Source organism: Apostichopus japonicus, chromosome 4, assembly GCF_037975245.1.
Source record: "Apostichopus japonicus isolate 1M-3 chromosome 4, ASM3797524v1, whole genome shotgun sequence".
NCBI classification, from domain to species: domain Eukaryota; kingdom Metazoa; phylum Echinodermata; class Holothuroidea; order Aspidochirotida; family Stichopodidae; genus Apostichopus; species Apostichopus japonicus.
The window spans coordinates 9,375,527-9,393,294 of NC_092564.1; the positions used below are offsets into that span (position 1 = coordinate 9,375,527).

Consider the following 17,768-nt stretch of genomic DNA (forward strand, 5'->3'; position numbering starts at 1 on the left):
AGCAGGCCGTTGGTTAGGTGCGGCCCTGTCAATCTTTCACTCCTAAAATCTGGCCCATTCATTCAAAAGGTTGCCCACCCCTGCAATAGGCCTATATCTGAGGCCCTGGGGTCAGTGGAGTCGTGCCCATTGGGGCCCGGGGGCACAAACCCCCCCCCCCAAAAAAAAATCAAAGGTGTCATAAAATTTTGTCATAATTTAAAAAAAAAGTGTTTTCGAAATCGAAAAGTAGACTAAATATTCAATTGCTCTTTGATGGTCGTTGCGGATTTTCCACACACATCAAAGACGGCATATCGGGATTAGTAATGCCATTACCTTTGAATATGTTTGTCCTAAGCTCGCGTTTGGTACGGTCTCAATTAACCTGGAAAATAATCACTTCGTTATCGCGCGTTTTACCTTAGGTTTCGCTACTTTCACTTTTTCTGCCCATGTTGTCAAACGGCATGGCTTTTTCTTCACCCAGTCACCACTTCTCACGGGCATGGGCGGCAAGGGCGGCGGAACCGGGGGCACAGGGGGCACGTTCCCCCACTTTTCCCCAGGTTAAAAATGTGCCCATTTTCTACATAAAAATTGAGGTGTCTCAAGTTAGCAAGAGGCCAGGGAACCAGAATGAACACTCGGGAAGGGCCTTTTTCCGGCCATCTGAGGGGTTTGTAAAACCAAAAATTTTCTACTACGCTCTGCGCCAACCGATGGTGGCGCTCCGCTCAGATAGTCGTGCATACAACTTTTAACTCCTGGCTACGCCTCTGACTCTTAGTGAATTTCTGTGGGTCAAACTCAAAACTATTTCGAATGAAACAAATTTGTTAAGATATTAACAAGAAATAAACTCTACTTTGGAAGATTCCTACATTAGCAATTAGCATGATATCGCCTCATTTTGTCTCAAAAGAAAACTTAATTGTTCCTTGTTTCCCAATTTGCACATTGGATATTGCAGTGCTAGTATGCATATTTTCCTTGAGAGGGGGGGGGGCGTTGATGGAGTGATGTGTGTACACAAATAAGATAATACAATAAGAGTTGTAAAGGGTACTAAATATAAGGCTGCATCAGTCCAATCGAATTGCTGCAAAGTGCCCTTTGATGTCGGTGCCCCCCCCCCAGATTAAAAGTGCTTCCGCCGCCCTTTATGGGCGGTGATCATGGATCAGCCAACACGAAAATGTTTCGATATCTTAAATGTTGGGCGCTTCTGGGAGACGAGGAATTGGTAAACTTAGGAATAAATGGCGATCCCTTCCTTCGAGAATATTTCCCAAAATAAAAATTTGCCGGAAATTTTTATCAATTTTAGGGGTGTTGCTTTCTGCCATAATGCACGGGAAGTGCCGTTTCCTGCAATCTGAGGGATCTGCCAGAAGAAAAATTTTCTTGTACGCTGCTCGCCAACCGATGGTGGCGCTCCGCTTAGATAGTACTTACGGCCGGAATACTCGAATCGATTCCGTCCCCCCCACGTTTCAAATCGGATTGACGCCCCTGTGTCCACCGGAGGGTTGTGACCTGCTTCCCCCACGAGTATCTACTTCCGGGTTTCTCTATTTCGACTCTGCTGCTACACCTACCGTGTAACATTTTACCTAAGGGGAGTTAATTTCACTTAAGCTTAATTTTATTTTACTTAGTAAATATTATTCTACTTAAGCTGAATAACTAGTGACTTTAAGTAACATACAAAGCTTAACTCAAATATAATATATTACTCAAGAGTCATTAATTTAGCTTAAGCTTAAGCTTCCATTTGACTGAAGTGGAATTAATTCTACTAAAGTAGAATAGAGACGTAAATGTTAAAACGGCTTGCAATACGTGTGTATGGCAAAATGCAATTTAGCTTATGTGGAATCAAAATATAGGCCATGTATGCCATTTCCTTCTATGCTTAAGTGAAATTATATTCCACTGAAGTAATTAGAGCATTTGTATTCTACTTAGGTGAAATTCTACCTTTTGTTAAGTGTAATACATTTTACTAAGGTCGATTACTTATTCACTTTAGTTGATTTAAATTCGACTTAATTAAGTAGAATTGGGAGCAAACTGTTAAAACGGCTTGCCATAATGTGCGATGACCGCAACTTCAGTGCACTTGTCTTAGCAACGTATGACGCTCAATGCCCTTCTACCATAGAAATTGATATAATAAGGATTCTAGGCCTATATCATTGAATCTGTTTCAACCATCGAGGTAAATGAATCTTTTCAACGCCAAGGGTGTGCTGTCAGTAATACTAAACTATTCTCTACATAGGCCTATCACCGATCATGGACCGAAGACGAGCCGCCTTTGGTCCATATTCTTCATTAGGACTCAATAATGTAATTGAAAGCCAGTACTTTTGCGATCTTGCTCAAATTTAAGCGGTTGGTTTGATCTTAACCGCAGCTTTTATCCTTGTTGGTATCGATTTCAACGGTACCAGTTCAGCGAAATCGCGATCGGTTTTCGATCAAAACTGCAAAGGCTACACTTCCGATGATTAACTGTACAGGATGCTGTCATTATTTCAAGAACGTTTTTCAGAATTCAATTCCAGTTCCTACATCTTTGCATGTTATAAAACTTCTGCAAAAGGAAATAAGTGAACTGAACGTTAGATCTAGCATATAGGGCTAGGCTGATGTAACTTGTAGTTACTACTTGTAGTTTTATGGCCGTGGCTATTCTTACGACGAGTCGTAACAATTATTTATAAACTATTCTTACGACAAAGGCAAATTCAAGCGCAGTAAAGTAAATAAAGCAACTGCGCATGTAGTAGGGGTAACCCTAAACATAACCCTAAACCTCAATCCTAACCCTTACCCTAACCCTAACCGGAAATTATTGTTTCTCCTCGTCGTAAAAATAGTACTCCTGGTCATGAAAATAGCAACTGCGCATGCGTAGTCGGGAATTATTCTTACGACTAGTCGTAACAATAGCCACTTTGTAGTTTTATACCTACAGGCTACAGCTAATAGGCTCTAGTCTAACAGGCCCACAGTAAGTTGGATAAGCCTCCTTGCCTAGGCTAGACTTTGTAAAAGTAATCATACCCAGATGCTAGATGAAGTCCTGATTGTCTTAACTCTAGGTATAATTGAGACTAGGAACTTGACAGTAGCATGATTGGTTACGCCTGAACACAACGCAGCAGCTTAGCCAGGGGGAGGGGTCAGCGTGTCAGAAATTATTGTGGGCGACACAGTGGCTACAAAAATAATTGCACACACATAAAATGGTATATGTAGGTTTTAACCAAATTAAATGTCCCCCTAGCTACCCCCCCACCCCCAAAAAACATCCAAATTGAGACGGAGGATAGAGCAGGAACGCCCCTATGGCACACAGAATATGAGATCATTTCTACTTAGGTATAGTCAGTATTGCAAAGTACGGACACCCCTAAGAAATCCATGATTTCACTATGACAACCTACAGCAAGAGCCAATTTCACAAAAAAACTACGGAGCTACAGTTATTTTCTCTCCAAAATGACCATGTGCAAGTATGTATTTACATTTGTCAATAAAAGGAAGTTATAGTTTTGGCATGTTTTAAAGGGTGTGAAGACTCGCGCACAAAGAAACGTCTCATGTCGGTAATCTGACCTAGTTTCGAATGAGGTGTAACAGAAATGTTATACACCACCATCGATTCCAGAAAATACACACATAGCTTGCTACTGTCGGTAACTAGACACTAATGTACAGTCAATACATACAGCTACAGTCAACACCCACAACACAGTGCACAAAGCAGCGATGGACATCTCAGGTCTAGATAAAAGATAACAAGGTATCACGTTTCATTACTGTCTGCATTTTGTAGCGACAAGAAAGAAGCTTCACTTGCAAGCAACGGAAAGTTAACTTTTTTGCATCGCGGCACACGGTTTGGGGCTAGTCTTCAATGCCTTTAAGGCTTAGGTGTCCGAACTTCGTAGTGTCCATGCTACATGTACATTTATATATGCTGAAAATTCTTCAACATTGTTTTATTTTTGTCAAACTCTCAGTGAATGAGGAAGAAATATACTTATCCTTACCACCAAACAAACTAGATGATATGTAGAGCTACAACCTTTACTGAAATGTTGATCAAACACTGTCTAGAGGTTAGCAATTTAAGCAAAGCTTCATTGAAGTCAGATTGAGATACAAATTGCAAAAGGTGCTCAATTTCCTAAAAACCTTTAAAAAAATATCACATGTAAACCAAGAATCTGAAACATATCTTTCTATTGAAATAATAAATAGAACTACAAATTAAAATGCCAGGCCTATCGATGTTTGACAAAATGACTGATGAAACAACATGATGCAGTCAGACAGTATTAAATGTAGCCACGAACGCGACTTCTTTATCAATGTGAGAATGCCATCATTTAGTGGGGCCATTTTGTTTGCGCCGGCCTCACAACTAGAAAAATTACACACACTCCTGCCATTTCATTGTCACTAATTAATGATAAAAATTTCAGTTCCAGGGATCAAAAGAATATGATGGCTAGGGAAAGACCTAGTGTGATATTCCTAGGCAAGACAAAATATTTCTAAACTATCGCAGCACTAATGGCTTTATTCAGACCCTTTCATTCTTAGTGAGATTAGAATTTTCAGTCAAAAATCAGAATTCATGTGTTATTTCTGGCCAAGCACTGAAGTTAGGCAGCCAGGCAAGTAAAATTGTTAACCCCAGTGGCATGCACAGGATTTCGAAGGTGGGGGGGGGGATTTTGGTATCAGAAAACATTCAGAGATATAGAATGAAATTGGAGCATTCTGAGGTATACTTAGACTATGAGTTGGGTCTAAAGATGAAGCCCTTAATGCAAGGTTATGCTTATAAATACTTTGTGTGGAGCTGAAATGGGGGAGGGTGGAAGGAGTCATTTTCTGTCCTAGCTGAATGCTTACTTCCCCAAATCTTCTCCACACCTATCTGTCTTTGTCCTTTTCCAGTTTATTCCCTACCCCATTCCTTTAATCCTCTCTTTGTCCCTCCACTGTTCATCTCCTACCTCTCCTCTTCCCCTGTTGCTTTCTTATCTCCATCCCTTGCCTTCTAATCCCCTTTCATCTATCTCATTGTGTTTACCGTGCTCATTAACCTGTCTGTATTCTGTGCGTGTTTTTGTCCCTCCTGTTACTGTTACTTGTCATTTAATAGCCTTTGAAGAAGATCCTGCTAGGATCGAAACGTCAGGCCAACTTACTTTTATACATTCCCCAAATCTTGACCTGACAATATGAGCTGCACCCCCTCCCCATTTGCCTGTGCCACTGTATCACAGGCCTGACTATTTTAATGGCTGTTAAGTACCCAATCAGGGTGAAGAGTATGGTTTCCACACTTGGTGGTAATAAGTGCCAAGCACTGTGGGTTCAGCTCCAGTTGGTATTCATATTACATTACATGAAACCACAGGATGACACAGGATGTTTTATCCAACACAACACTGGGCATGTTGTGGGATGTGTAATGTCAAGAACATTCACAATTCAAAAACTTACTTTTAATGAAAGTCAACTCTTTAATTTTAGGTGCCATTAGCTAACCACCTCTCTCAACGAGCTCTTAAATTTGTACGTGCTTATAGCAAGTAACGACACTATTCTGTATCTGAAATATAATGTAATATATCTGTAATATTTGCATTTAACTAGATGCAGGATTCAACTTGTGATTCCATCTTTGTCCAACCATGGAGGTTTTACCTCCATGGTCCAACTACCCGGTAAATCAGAAAATGTGTCGTGTTTGACCAGCAGCAAGTTAAATAAACAGTTCTGTATGTGCTGCCAGGGGCATAACTTTGTTATGTGTTCTGATTAGCACTACAGCTATGGGAAATAGGGCAAGTGTCTGTCCTTATTCATCTGTCTGTGGCTGATGAAATAACAACATGCATTCCCTTATTCATCCAGAAGCCAGATAAATAGTTGAGAGCTCTACACCTTTTATGTTCGGCTGCTGGGTAAATAGCATCACACGTTCCAAGAATTAGACACGGAACAAATCAAGAACAACAAAATGTACATGAATACATAGCATATGCTAGCTAGACCTACTTATAAACAAAGCTGCTTTGGCATTTTTTCAATTTTTCATTTATTTCCTTCAAAACAGAAGCGGTCAAGTGCAGCAGCTTTAACAGCAGTTGCATTTCAGGATCATTTAGTTCGAAATCTGAATCTTGACTTATCTTTATCAAATCTAGCGGTAAGTAAGAAAGTTAATGCTTCAGTTCAAAGGAACCAATCGAAATCAGTGAAGGCAGTGGTTGACACAGGGAAGGGAGGAATTAGTCAAAAGCAGACACGGCCAATACAAGAGGTAGAGGAAGAATATGTTTTAGACCCTGAACCAAAACCATTGACTTTAGGTAAGTTTGTCAATAAGTTTTTTTAATTAGGTAACAAGTGGTGGATGCAATGCTACTGTGCAAATTTACAAAATAGTTAATGCCAAATCAGGTCTTTGTATACTTTGAGGGAGCTGACATAGCTTTTCAAGAATAGGGTTCCCCTGCTATAGGGAGTCAAAAATGAAACTAAAGTGCAAAAATTCAGCTTAATATAGAGGGCGTTCAAAATGGAACGTATTGACAGTTATCTAGCAAATTTATCAACTACCTATTAACTTCTGTAACTGGCATTGATGTATTAAGCCAATTCATGTCCAGACTAAAAGTACAAATTCTCAGTGTGAGAAGATTTGTCCTATCAATTAAAAACAGCAGGACTTCAGGTAACTTGAAATTAACTTTGCTATGGAATCCAAGGAGGATTGTATATTCAATGTGTATCATTGACTCTCCCTGCTCAGTGCTTTAGCTTAAAGTCAAAGGAAATTTGTTACTGAAGAGGAATGTATAATTGAAAGCAGTTTCAATCATTCAGATACTTTTCATTTCCAAGTTTGTTTTTTCATTGTATAGAAATTTTCGTCACCCACAAGTTAAATGTATTGTTTTTGTGTTACTTTCCTTATTCCTAATTTTATCACTTTTTGACAAGAGACTGTTTTACAAGAGTTAAGTAAAGATGTTTTCAGGTACCTGATATTTCCCATTTATTTCACTTCATTTTAAATATGCATTTTACTTTAAAAGCAAAATTTTATTCTACCTAAGTAGTATTGGAATTCCACAATTTCCACTTCTATGTGAATTGGCAATCTAAAGTGAATACAATTCCACTTAAGAAGAATTTAATTTCACTGAAGTAGAATTCAATTTTACCTAAGTAAAATGCCATTTCAATTTCAGAGTAGAATTCACTTCCACTATTTCCACTTCTATGTGAATTGGCAATCTAAAGTGAATATAATTCCACTTAAGAAGAATTTAATTTCACTGAAGAAGTAAGTAAAATGCCATTTCAATTTCAGAGTAGAACACAATTCCACTTAAGAAGAATTTAATTTCACTGAAATAGAATTCAATTTTACCTAAGTAAAATGCCATTTCAATTTCAGAGTAGAATTCAATTTCACTTGAGTGGAATTCACTTATTTCACTTAAGTAGTTTGTAAAATATTCCAAGCCCTGTATGTGCAACTTACTGTTCAACATATTCCAATATAATATTACAATTTGTGAAGTTGCCAATTCACAAATAAATACTTAATGCTGTACTTGTTAATGCCATCAGCAATAATCACCTTTATATAGCTTGAGAAGAAAAGCACCCGAGTGGTAGTGGTGTAGGTTTAGGTACGTACAAGTTGAACTACAACCTTGACATTGTATTTTTTGTTTCCTAAATCCTTTTCCTTTTCAAAGCCCAGAAATTTGGCTTAGTTGATGCTCCCGCTCAGCCTTTATCTGACGGGGAATGGAAGACGCTGAAAATGAGGTCAATTGAAAGAGACGATTCTGCTCTTCCTTGCGTTATCTGCAAAGAAGATTTTGGTCTGCAACCTCAGGTATTCTTTTGAATTGTTGTAGTAGTCCCTCTATGCCCATCTGCACAGGTGATGGCAAAAGTTCCATTCGAGGGTCTGGAATGGTTTCTTATGGGTCTTTTGGGACACACGTGCAACAATTATAATTAATACATTCAGTGGACATAGCTTTTCTTTGTTTTGAGAATAAATTGGTATTAAACGTTAAAAGTAATTAATTACACAAAAATGTGAATACTAACTTATTCCCTCTCGATGTTTTAATTATCATTAATTACCATTCCGTTTAGTCAGCCTTGAAACTTGAATCAGTAAAACCTGGGGTAGGGTAAGCACATAGTTAAAACCTGGGGCAGGGTAAGCATATAGTTAAAACCTGGGGTAAGGTACGCATATAGTTAAAACCTGGGGTAGGGTCAGCATATAGTTAAAACCTGGGGTAAGATAAGCATATAGTTAAAACCTGGAGTAGGGTAAGCATATAGTTAAAACCTGGGGTAGGGTAAGCATACAGTTAAAACCTGGGGTAGGGTAAGCATACAGTTAAAACCTGGGGTAGGGTAAGCATATAGTTAAAACCTGGGGTGGGGTAAGCATATAGTTAAAACCTGGGGTAGGATAAGCATATAGTTAAAACCTGGGGTAGGGTAAGCATACAGTTAAAACCTGGGGTAGGGTAAGCATACAGTTAAAACCTGGGGTGGGGTAAGCATATAGTTAAAACCTGGGGTGGGGTAAGCATATAGTTAAAACCTGGGGTAGGATAAGCATATAGTTAAAACCTGGGGTAGGGTAAGCATATAGTTAAAACCTGGGGTAGGGTAAGCATATAGTTAAAACCTGGGGTAGGGTAAGCATATAGTTAAAACCTGGGGTAGGGTAAGCATATAGTTAAAACCTGGGGTAGAGTAAGCATATAGTTAAAACCTGGGGTAGGATAAGCATATAGTTAAAACCTGGGGTAGGGTAAGCATATAGTTAAAACCTGGGGTAGGTTAAGCATATAGTTAAAACCTGGGGTAGGGTAAGCATATAGTTAAAACCTGGGGTAGGGTAAGCATATAGTTAAAACCTGGGGTAGGGTAAGCATATAGTTAAAACCTGGGGTAGGTTAAGCATATAGTTAAAACCTGGGGTAGGGTAAGCATATAGTTAAAACCTGGGGTAGGGTAAGCATATAGTTAAAACCTGGGGTAGGTTCAGCATATAGTTAAAACCTGGGGTAGGGTAAGCATATAGTTAAAACCTGGGGTAGGGTAAGCATATAGTTAAACTTGGGATAGGGTCAGTATATACAGTAGTTAAAACCTGGGGTAGGGTAAGAATATAGTTAAAACCTGGAGTAGGGTAAGCATATAGTTAAACCCTGGGGTCGGGTAAGCATATAGTTTTCTTTGCTGACAGATTGAGAGTCACAATCTCCAGGAAAAATCTTCCTTTGAATACAATTTTCTAAGAGAAACAAATTAAAGCATTTAACCTGCTAAAAATTGTCTCTCAAGTTCTGTAAGACTGCTATAGGTATAAAAGTTCAATGTATCAGGGATTAATTAAGTGTTCAAATTCTGTGTCACTAGCAGTTTTTCAAGGATCTGAATTCGGACTCTTATAAAACTATACTATTTGTGTACGAAAAACTCCTACTGTATATAAATCTTTACATTTGACATGTACATATAGCAAATTCAGAATTTTGCATTGCGCTACACACACATTGCGTTACCATATAAAATTAATACCCTGTGCTGTCAATGTGTCCTTCAAGCTCCAAGGAACAAGAGTTTCTGCGCTATTTTAGCTGTAACCAACATTCTAGATGTCATTTATTGCACAAAAGGTGATTCTATTATACAAACGAAAATCAGTTCCTTCTCTGTTGTTTTACCATGTCTTGTGCAATGCAAGCAATGTTAAATGTATTGTGCAATACAGCTCTGTAAAAGACCAAAAAAAAAAACATTTATAGTTTTGTATCAGGATCAAAGTGTTAACTTGTTTCACTTAATTCCCTAAAGTAATGTGATCTCCTGAATAGTTTAGTGGGTTTATAACCTCGATGGGCTCTATTGTCATATTAGACCAATATTCACTTAATTTTCATTAATTTTTTTCACTATTTTCACTATTTTTTCACTATTTTGACTAATTTTCACTACGATTTTTTAAATTTTTCACTAAGGTTTTGTATTTGTATATATCTTTTACAGGTATTGTTGTCCTGCTCGCATGTCTTTCATAAGGTGAGACAACCATTTTCCTCGTTTGAAGTGTAACATTATCATGAGCTTTCGAAATAAGTTTCTGTATTTATAAGTCGAGTATTCGCTAGATAGATTGCATCCATCTGCAGACTGAATTCAACTAAAGTGACCTCTTGAGTGCTACAGCTGCTCTTTACCAAGAAAATAAAAAAGCATGTGGTACTGTACATGTTTCGAAAAACACATGGAAACCTGTGATTAACCCTATAAACCAAAGGGATCTTGGTTGAAAATTTGTGATTTTGACACACATGTGCAAGTTTCAACCTTTGTCACACAGTACAGGTTGAGATAGAAATCTGTGTGACACAGGATTTTCAAAAGATATATATTTTTATTATGATTAATTTTTTTTTTTACTGAAGTTGGATTGTCACAAGTTTTGCACAGGTTAGAAACACACAGTGTTCCACTTTGTAATATTTGTCAGCTAGAGTCCACAGGTTCTCACACACATTTTCACATGTTTTAGACAAATTTGTATAAGAAAACACATGGAAGCAGGTGGGTTTACCTGTGAAATTTGTTCCCGAAACACAGATCTGCCTGTCTTGAGTTTCTTTTGTGTTTCACCGATGATCACCGATGGAGGTTGCCACAGGATTTATGCTCGATGTAGACCATGAGTACCCTTAAAGTGGCCCTAAAAGGGTGTGCTGTCTGAAGTCTGTGAAGTTTTTCAATAGCTCTAGGCCAACTATATCTACCAGTTATGTTAATGCCAGAATCTTAAGCGACATAGTCTAAGCTTCCACAACATGTACTCATATTGCTTTGGTTAGCCAATCAAGGCCTATATAATTGTTGATCACCTCTAGGTGTATAAATACTGCCATCTGTATATTTTGTAAAAGAAAGTCAGAACTCCCAACTATTCCTAATGTGGAGGAAAATTTACCATCTTATTTTTATAGCCTCTTTTGTAATACTAATAATAATGAACATTTTTTAATGCGCCAGTATCCGTCAAAAAAAGATGATCATAGTGCAGTGAAAAACATCAGTAAGAAAGGGCAAAGCAAGTAAACAGCCAAAGAAATTTGATACTTTATTTGCTTGAACTAGCTCTTGGCCTGAAATCTGGGGCAAAATATACCAAGCTAGCTGACATCACTACCCCTCTTATCTTCCACTCTGGGGCAGCTGAACAGCAAAGCAAACTATGTGATTTTTTTACCCCAGCTGATAACAAGATCAAATCTCCAGCTACAACTGTTTGGATCTATTGTGTGGAATCAATGAAGTGTAAATATATTTTGAATCTTAATTGTGCAACTAACTGGCCTCTAATTAGGATCTTGATGCTTTGTAGTGGAATGTACACAGAGGCGAAACAGAATGTGAAATCGTGAAGATAAAGGGCGGATGAAGAAAGCTAGGCCAGGCGTTGGGGCTGAAAATTATTCAGAGAGTGTATGTCATACATTTGGACTCGACTGATTAGGTATATACGGTCGAGTTGGACGTGTGCCCCATTGGCATAGGGCAGGAGAATACGCTATGATGGGGATCCCAGTCTATCAGGATTACAAGCTGTGTTGATCGGATTGAGCTAATCCTGTCCAATTAGTTGGTAGGGATCCATATATAGACAGTTTCTCTGCTGAGGGCTGCAGTTCTGATCGCATACTGGTGTAACATGAAGGATCACACCCCAGTTTCATTAGATATGTCCCAATTTTTTTGGAACGTAGCTTAGCAATTTCAAGAAATATGATCGCCTCCAAGAATATGGAAATAATTCAAATGACAGAGAACTGACTCTGAAATGATAAATAAATTTGTCGATGCTCTTTTAATCTTTTCTAATTGATGAAATACTTCAGCAAAGAAGTCATCCATACATACCAAAACTGTTATAAAGATTGTATATTACAAATTTTCTACCTACCTTACATGAACAATTTATATATTTGTATATCATGTTTGTATGTATTTTACTGTAAAGCACCCTTAGAGCAATTTCTGATTGGATAAGGCGCTATAGAAATTTTGTAAAATAAAATAAATAAATAAAATTATAAAATTTGACATCCTTCTTTAATAGTTACTGCAAACTGAAACTGTTTGTGGATATTATTTCATGTCTACCTTTCTCTCCATATCTCTGCCTGCTTTCTATAGAATTGCTTAGCAGCTTTTGAACGCTTCACAGGGAAGAAGACATGTCCAATGTGCAGAAAAGAGCAGTATCAAACTAGGGTCATTTACGAAGGAGCCAGAGTCTGCAGAATACAGAGTGCAATCAGGTCTGTGTCAAGATGTTACAGATTCCATATTTTATCATTTTGAATTTCCAACAAATTTGTCTTTATACCTTAATTTTGTTCCCCTATAAAGCTGTTCCTGCCTTCTTTTTGCGCTGAATTTGTGCAAACCGTATTTTGTTACCTAAGTGACAAGTAACTTGCAACAGGAGCAATCAAATTAGGCATAGAACTCAAAGTTTTGGAAATAAAAATTGAATCCACAAATTTACTATAAAGTTTTTTTCTGTAGTGTACTTTTATGGTGTAAACCTTGCTAATTAGGACCAAACAGCTAATAGATCTATTTCATAGTTAGATTGAGGCAGATATAATGTTCTGTGTGAATACCTAACAATGATTGGTGACACTTATGTCACAAATTTGCAACCCAATTCAACATGCAGCACTTTAAAGGTATATATTTAAATGGTATGCGATTCACGCGTGAATATTACATAACTTGGTCATGAATATACTGTCCCAACCGATTCATTTGAAAATCTGCCCTTCAGTAAGACATGCCGTTCATTTTTCCCCCACTGGCCTCTTCTGCACCTTTCAAGGTTACTAGTCTGGAACATTAGCCTGTGTGTTTTGTAATCAATTCCCCAAGCCTAGCAAAGGGAACGAGCATGGAAAAGTCACTTCCACAGCTCAAATTTCCCAGATCTACTGCGAAAGCCAATTGAAATGCCCAAGGCAGGTAAACTGTTATGGCAGTGGTATTAAAGGGTGCATTTTCAAATGTGCAAAATGCAGTTATGTTTCCATTTTATTAGCAACAAGACCGGTACCAAACCTACTAGTTGAGAAACGAACAGTGTAGAGTATTATATCTCCTATTGTCAGATATATATATATTATATATATTATTTTATATACATTTTTCATAAATTTAGTGACGAGTGACTGATAGACTTTATACTAATGTGTTGTGTCCTTCAAGGGTGCCATTGGGGTGGGGCGGGAGAGGGAGAGGTGGCATTATTAGAGCAATAGCTGTACTTTATTATAGTAGGATCTCTGTGGACTGTGTGTACAATCTTTCTTATGCCGAAATTTATAATGTCCATACCATTAGGATTACATTTACCTTACTTACCTAATACCCAAAGAAAGAGTTTATACTGGATACAAACAGCCCAGGTGGACCGACCTATCAGTTTAATCCCCAACTCAGACTGGCGCACCACTCGATTAAAGGTGCCGAAGGGCGACGAGAAGTTGAGATTCAGAAGGTGCTGATATAATCTTGGTCCTCCCAAACTTTTCAGGAGAAATCATGTTGGTCACAAAAAGTATTATTTTTTTTTGTCCGCTCTCGGTTGGATCACCAGGCTTTTATTTCATTACTTTATGATACACAAAATTCATAAACCCTTGCTGTTGTACACAGCATAAAAAACACTAAATTGTTTTCCTGAAATGTTATTACTCCACTCCTTTGAATAGTTTCAAAGGTATGAAATAGACTTCCAGTATAACTTTCAAATCTTGAGATAAAAGTTTTATGCGTGCGTGACTATTTATAGCCATGTTCGTTGATTATTCAATTTTATTTGGGAGTGCACTGCATACCGTTTCTGTAGCATCGTTTTATCCTCTTACCATCACAGAATTCAGGCTGCTTGGCGAGGATTCATAGTTAGACGTTGGTACAGAAAACTAAGACAAACCCTGCCACCGAATGACCCAAAACTTCGAAAGAGGTACTTTGAAGACAAGGTACAGTAAATTCCCAAGATTAGACCAATTATTTTTTTATACCATGTTCACAGGTTTTGAGGGGAAAAAAAGTTATTTCTCCAATAATTTTCTGTCCTTCTTTCAGCTTTGGCTTCTTACCAGCTGCCATTACCAATCAAGCATACCAGTATAGCAAATATATCCAGCTTAGTATTTATCAGAATTTTGTATGAAAGAATGTTACATAAATAATGAAAAGCTTTTCTGAAGCTATATCCAGATGAAGTCCAAAGTAATGTTTGGTAGTTTGCCACTTTAAATTGTGCAAAGATCATCCTACAAGTCTAAAATGATTTTATATGTAATAATTTAAACTCATAAAATGCATATTAATCAAACCCTCGCACATTTTCAGTGTGCTATTAGAATAAAAAACGACCAATCAAGTTTACTTTACCTGTTGTGGTGATCTATCACACAGCTTTGCGACATCACGGAACGGCTTGTCAGGTCTTGCGACAGTGACGGTATCAATGATTTCTTGTGTGAGATAGATCAGTCAGTGAAGGCCAGCAGAGCTGTGTTTGAAAGGTTGGATTCATCAATTCTCAGATCAATATCGGAAGAAGAATGGGAAGAAATATCACAAAAGGTAAGTTTAATAATAATATTGAGGATAAATACAGTGCAGACATATAGATCGATAACAGTGCTCAAGGCGCATAACAATATTACCCTGGTTAAGGATAACCTGTCAAATATTGAGACAATCCCTTCACATGGCAGCAGCTTTACTGACAGTTTATCTCACAGGTCCCAATTTATACACCTCAGGTGTGAAGAGAGGCTATGGAGATAAAGTGCCTTGCCCAAGGACACAATGTAATGATCTCATGACTGTAAAGCCTGCCTATAGAAAAACTGACTCGACACCACAAACTCACTTGAGCATTAATAATCTTTACTTGATAACATAAACTACCCCAAATACTGTTATAAGGATTCATCCACGAGTGCACCTAATTAATTGACCAGCCACCTGTATGATTGTAAACACATGTGCTCTAATGGCCAGCACTAGTTTCCTGTGTGAAGACAAATTTGGATTGACTGCTGAAATAGTACACTGTGCATTGAATCATAAATTTGTGCAGAGGAGCGTTCAGTATGGCTAGCATTACCAATGCGGGTAGATATTCAATCTCGGGTGGACTCGGGCGGTATTTGCTACAGGCAGGGAAGATGATAATGCAGGCCAGGACCCAAACCTGCAAGCCTTAGATCACAAGTCCACTGCCTTAGCCACTGGACCAAAAGGATTTCAAAAAAATGAGGGTGTCCTCAATCCCTTCCTATGGCTAACTGTCAAGATTTATCCCTTTTCTGAATATACAGCCTTACGTGGATAAATTAACAGAGGCAGGGAATGTTTGAACAAAGTCTGTACACAAGCATAATAACCATCCAATTTGATTAAAGTGAGGCTAGTTGGCTGGGCTGTCCAGTTCTCTGCGATTACCTGACTGATCAGTCAGTGCATGAAAACAAAAATCTAATCAAGCCACATGCCATGAAGGATTCCAGCTGAGAGAGGTGATGGGTTTTCCTCACATATTAGTCATGGTTTTTTTTATTTGACTTTTGAAAATGATTTATGCCATACCTCATGAATTAAGATAGACTTAGCTTTCCTTGAACCAATAATGCAACTATTTGTAGAGAACGTTTCCTGCTGGTCTCATACTCTCACCTGATACAGCACTCTGTGCCTGTACACATAGGCGTAAGAGGCGGGGGGGGGAGGGGGCTTGTGAAAATTCGAGCAGTATGCTGAATCATTTTCGGGCACCCACTGAAAGAAAAATAATTTGCAATGTGTTTTTCAATGGTTAAACTTATATTAATATTATCATTGTAACAACTTCCCCAAAAATTATAACCAATATGGAAGGGTAATAACACTGAAAATGATTGTATGTTATTGGCTTGTGAGGTAATAAGCGATGAATGCCATGCACATTAACATGTTTTGGTTATATTTTTCGGACACGTCGTTACAGTCCCCCCCCCAAATCAAATTAGGCTCCTGCGCCTATGCCTGTACACATAGACGGCATCATGATACCATGTATTGCATCATATCTAAGAGATTTTTAAGCATTCACCATGGCAAACTTGTCAACCATTCGTTTCAATTTCTCTTGTTTACATTCCAGGCTCTTGACCGAGATTCACAGGATTGCCCGATCTGCATTATGCCACTTACCACAAGGACCACCGCCACAAGTCAACGTTCATCACCAGCCATGGCAAACAGAAGCAATAGAAAGTCTGTGCTTCTTTCGTGTACACATCTGTTTCACAGCGCCTGTCTGGAAGCTTTTGAAGAATTATCTCTGTTAGAGGTTAAAGTCTGTCCAGTTTGCAGATCAAATTACCAAAAGCGACCTTTGTGAACTGCCATCTGTGTTAAACTGTTAACAATTTTTGACCATGGATTAAAATTGTATGATCCAGTATTCAGGATGTATGTATGGAATTATGAATTCACCCACCAAAGCACCCTCACCAATTCAGCCAGCCATGAACAAATATTTTCATGACCTTAAAATGTTGATCTTTTGAATATATACATTATTCCACATTTTGGAAACAACGTTCGATGACAATGGACCAAGGTGAAATGTGTTAGTCAACCAGATGTTTGCAAGTGTGATTTACAGGAACTAATCTCAGATTAACAGTGACTCTTTTTTGGCATCAACTGTAAATTCAGAAGTATTTTATGGTGACTTTATGCTGGAATTTATAAGAAAGAGACATTTTCTAGAACTGTTTCATGAGTACTGTACATCAAATCTTTTACATGTAACAATTTTTGCCTAAGCTTTTTACCAAACATTTAAGATAATATTTGTACATATTGAAAGAGGGGGGGAAAAAAAAACACAAGCCCATGCAACAATTGAAGTGAGAATCCTGAAGCTTGCATGACATTGAAATAGCCGGCTTTAAACAGTGACGGTCACTCTTAATTCAATGAAGCCACATATTTCGTATCCAGAGGGCCAGACCCATCTGAAGGGCCATACCGTATGCGCTTCCATTTATCAGGTGAAAACCAAATCTCATCACCTAATTGTTGCAAGTGTTGAATTGCTGTGAATGTAGCAGCTTATAATATTGAATGATATTATCATTACAGATTAAATCCGCAACCCTGATCATATTTTGCTTATAGGAGAGACGAATCCCAACTAACGACTTTAAGGGATATTTCCGTGGTTATAGGTTGATTGTTTAATAAAGATGCTGGTCATTTTCTGTCACTTCAGGTAAACACCACATCCTCATAGCTCTATGTATTGCAAAGATAATCGTGAATGATGTCATCATGGCAATTCAGCTGAAAATATTTTGCTTTTCTGTTATATATATTTAACTCACTTTATCCACAGAGGAAAAAATACTCCCTAATGCCACTTTTTAAAGCATAGTTTATAATATTTTCTGTCAATGTGAAACCTCTTTAAAGCTTATATATATATATATAGCTAATAATATCAGCATAATACATATTTTTTTGATTGGAATATGAGCATCAAAGGTCATTAATTCTTACGAGTACCATATACATATATATATATATATATATATATATAT

The 17,768-nt window shown here is 37.8% G+C and overlaps 1 protein-coding gene across 1 annotated transcript; it reads left to right on the forward strand.

Annotated features, from left to right (window-relative positions):
• The first annotated feature begins 2,176 nt into the window (after nt 1-2,176).
• Nucleotides 2,177-17,596, forward strand: LOC139966396 (RING finger protein 32-like). Its single transcript, XM_071969341.1, has 8 exons — nt 2,177-2,334; nt 6,131-6,386; nt 7,788-7,930; nt 10,117-10,149; nt 12,295-12,419; nt 14,036-14,144; nt 14,587-14,757; nt 16,322-17,596. The coding sequence occupies exons 1-8, from the start codon at nt 2,281-2,283 to the stop codon at nt 16,559-16,561; spliced, it is 1,131 nt and encodes a 376-aa protein (XP_071825442.1). The 5' UTR covers nt 2,177-2,280; the 3' UTR covers nt 16,562-17,596.
• The last annotated feature ends 172 nt before the right edge of the window (nt 17,597-17,768 follow it).

Coding starts and splice junctions, on each gene's coding strand:
- LOC139966396 (XM_071969341.1), top strand. CDS start 2,281: ATGGACCGAAGACGAGCCGCCTTTGGTCCATATTCTTCATTAGGACTC. Junction 6,387..7,787: donor ACCAAAACCATTGACTTTAG/GTAAGTTTGTCA, acceptor TCCTTTTCAAAG/CCCAGAAATTTGGCTTAGTT. Junction 10,150..12,294: donor GCTCGCATGTCTTTCATAAG/GTGAGACAACCA, acceptor TGCTTTCTATAG/AATTGCTTAGCAGCTTTTGA.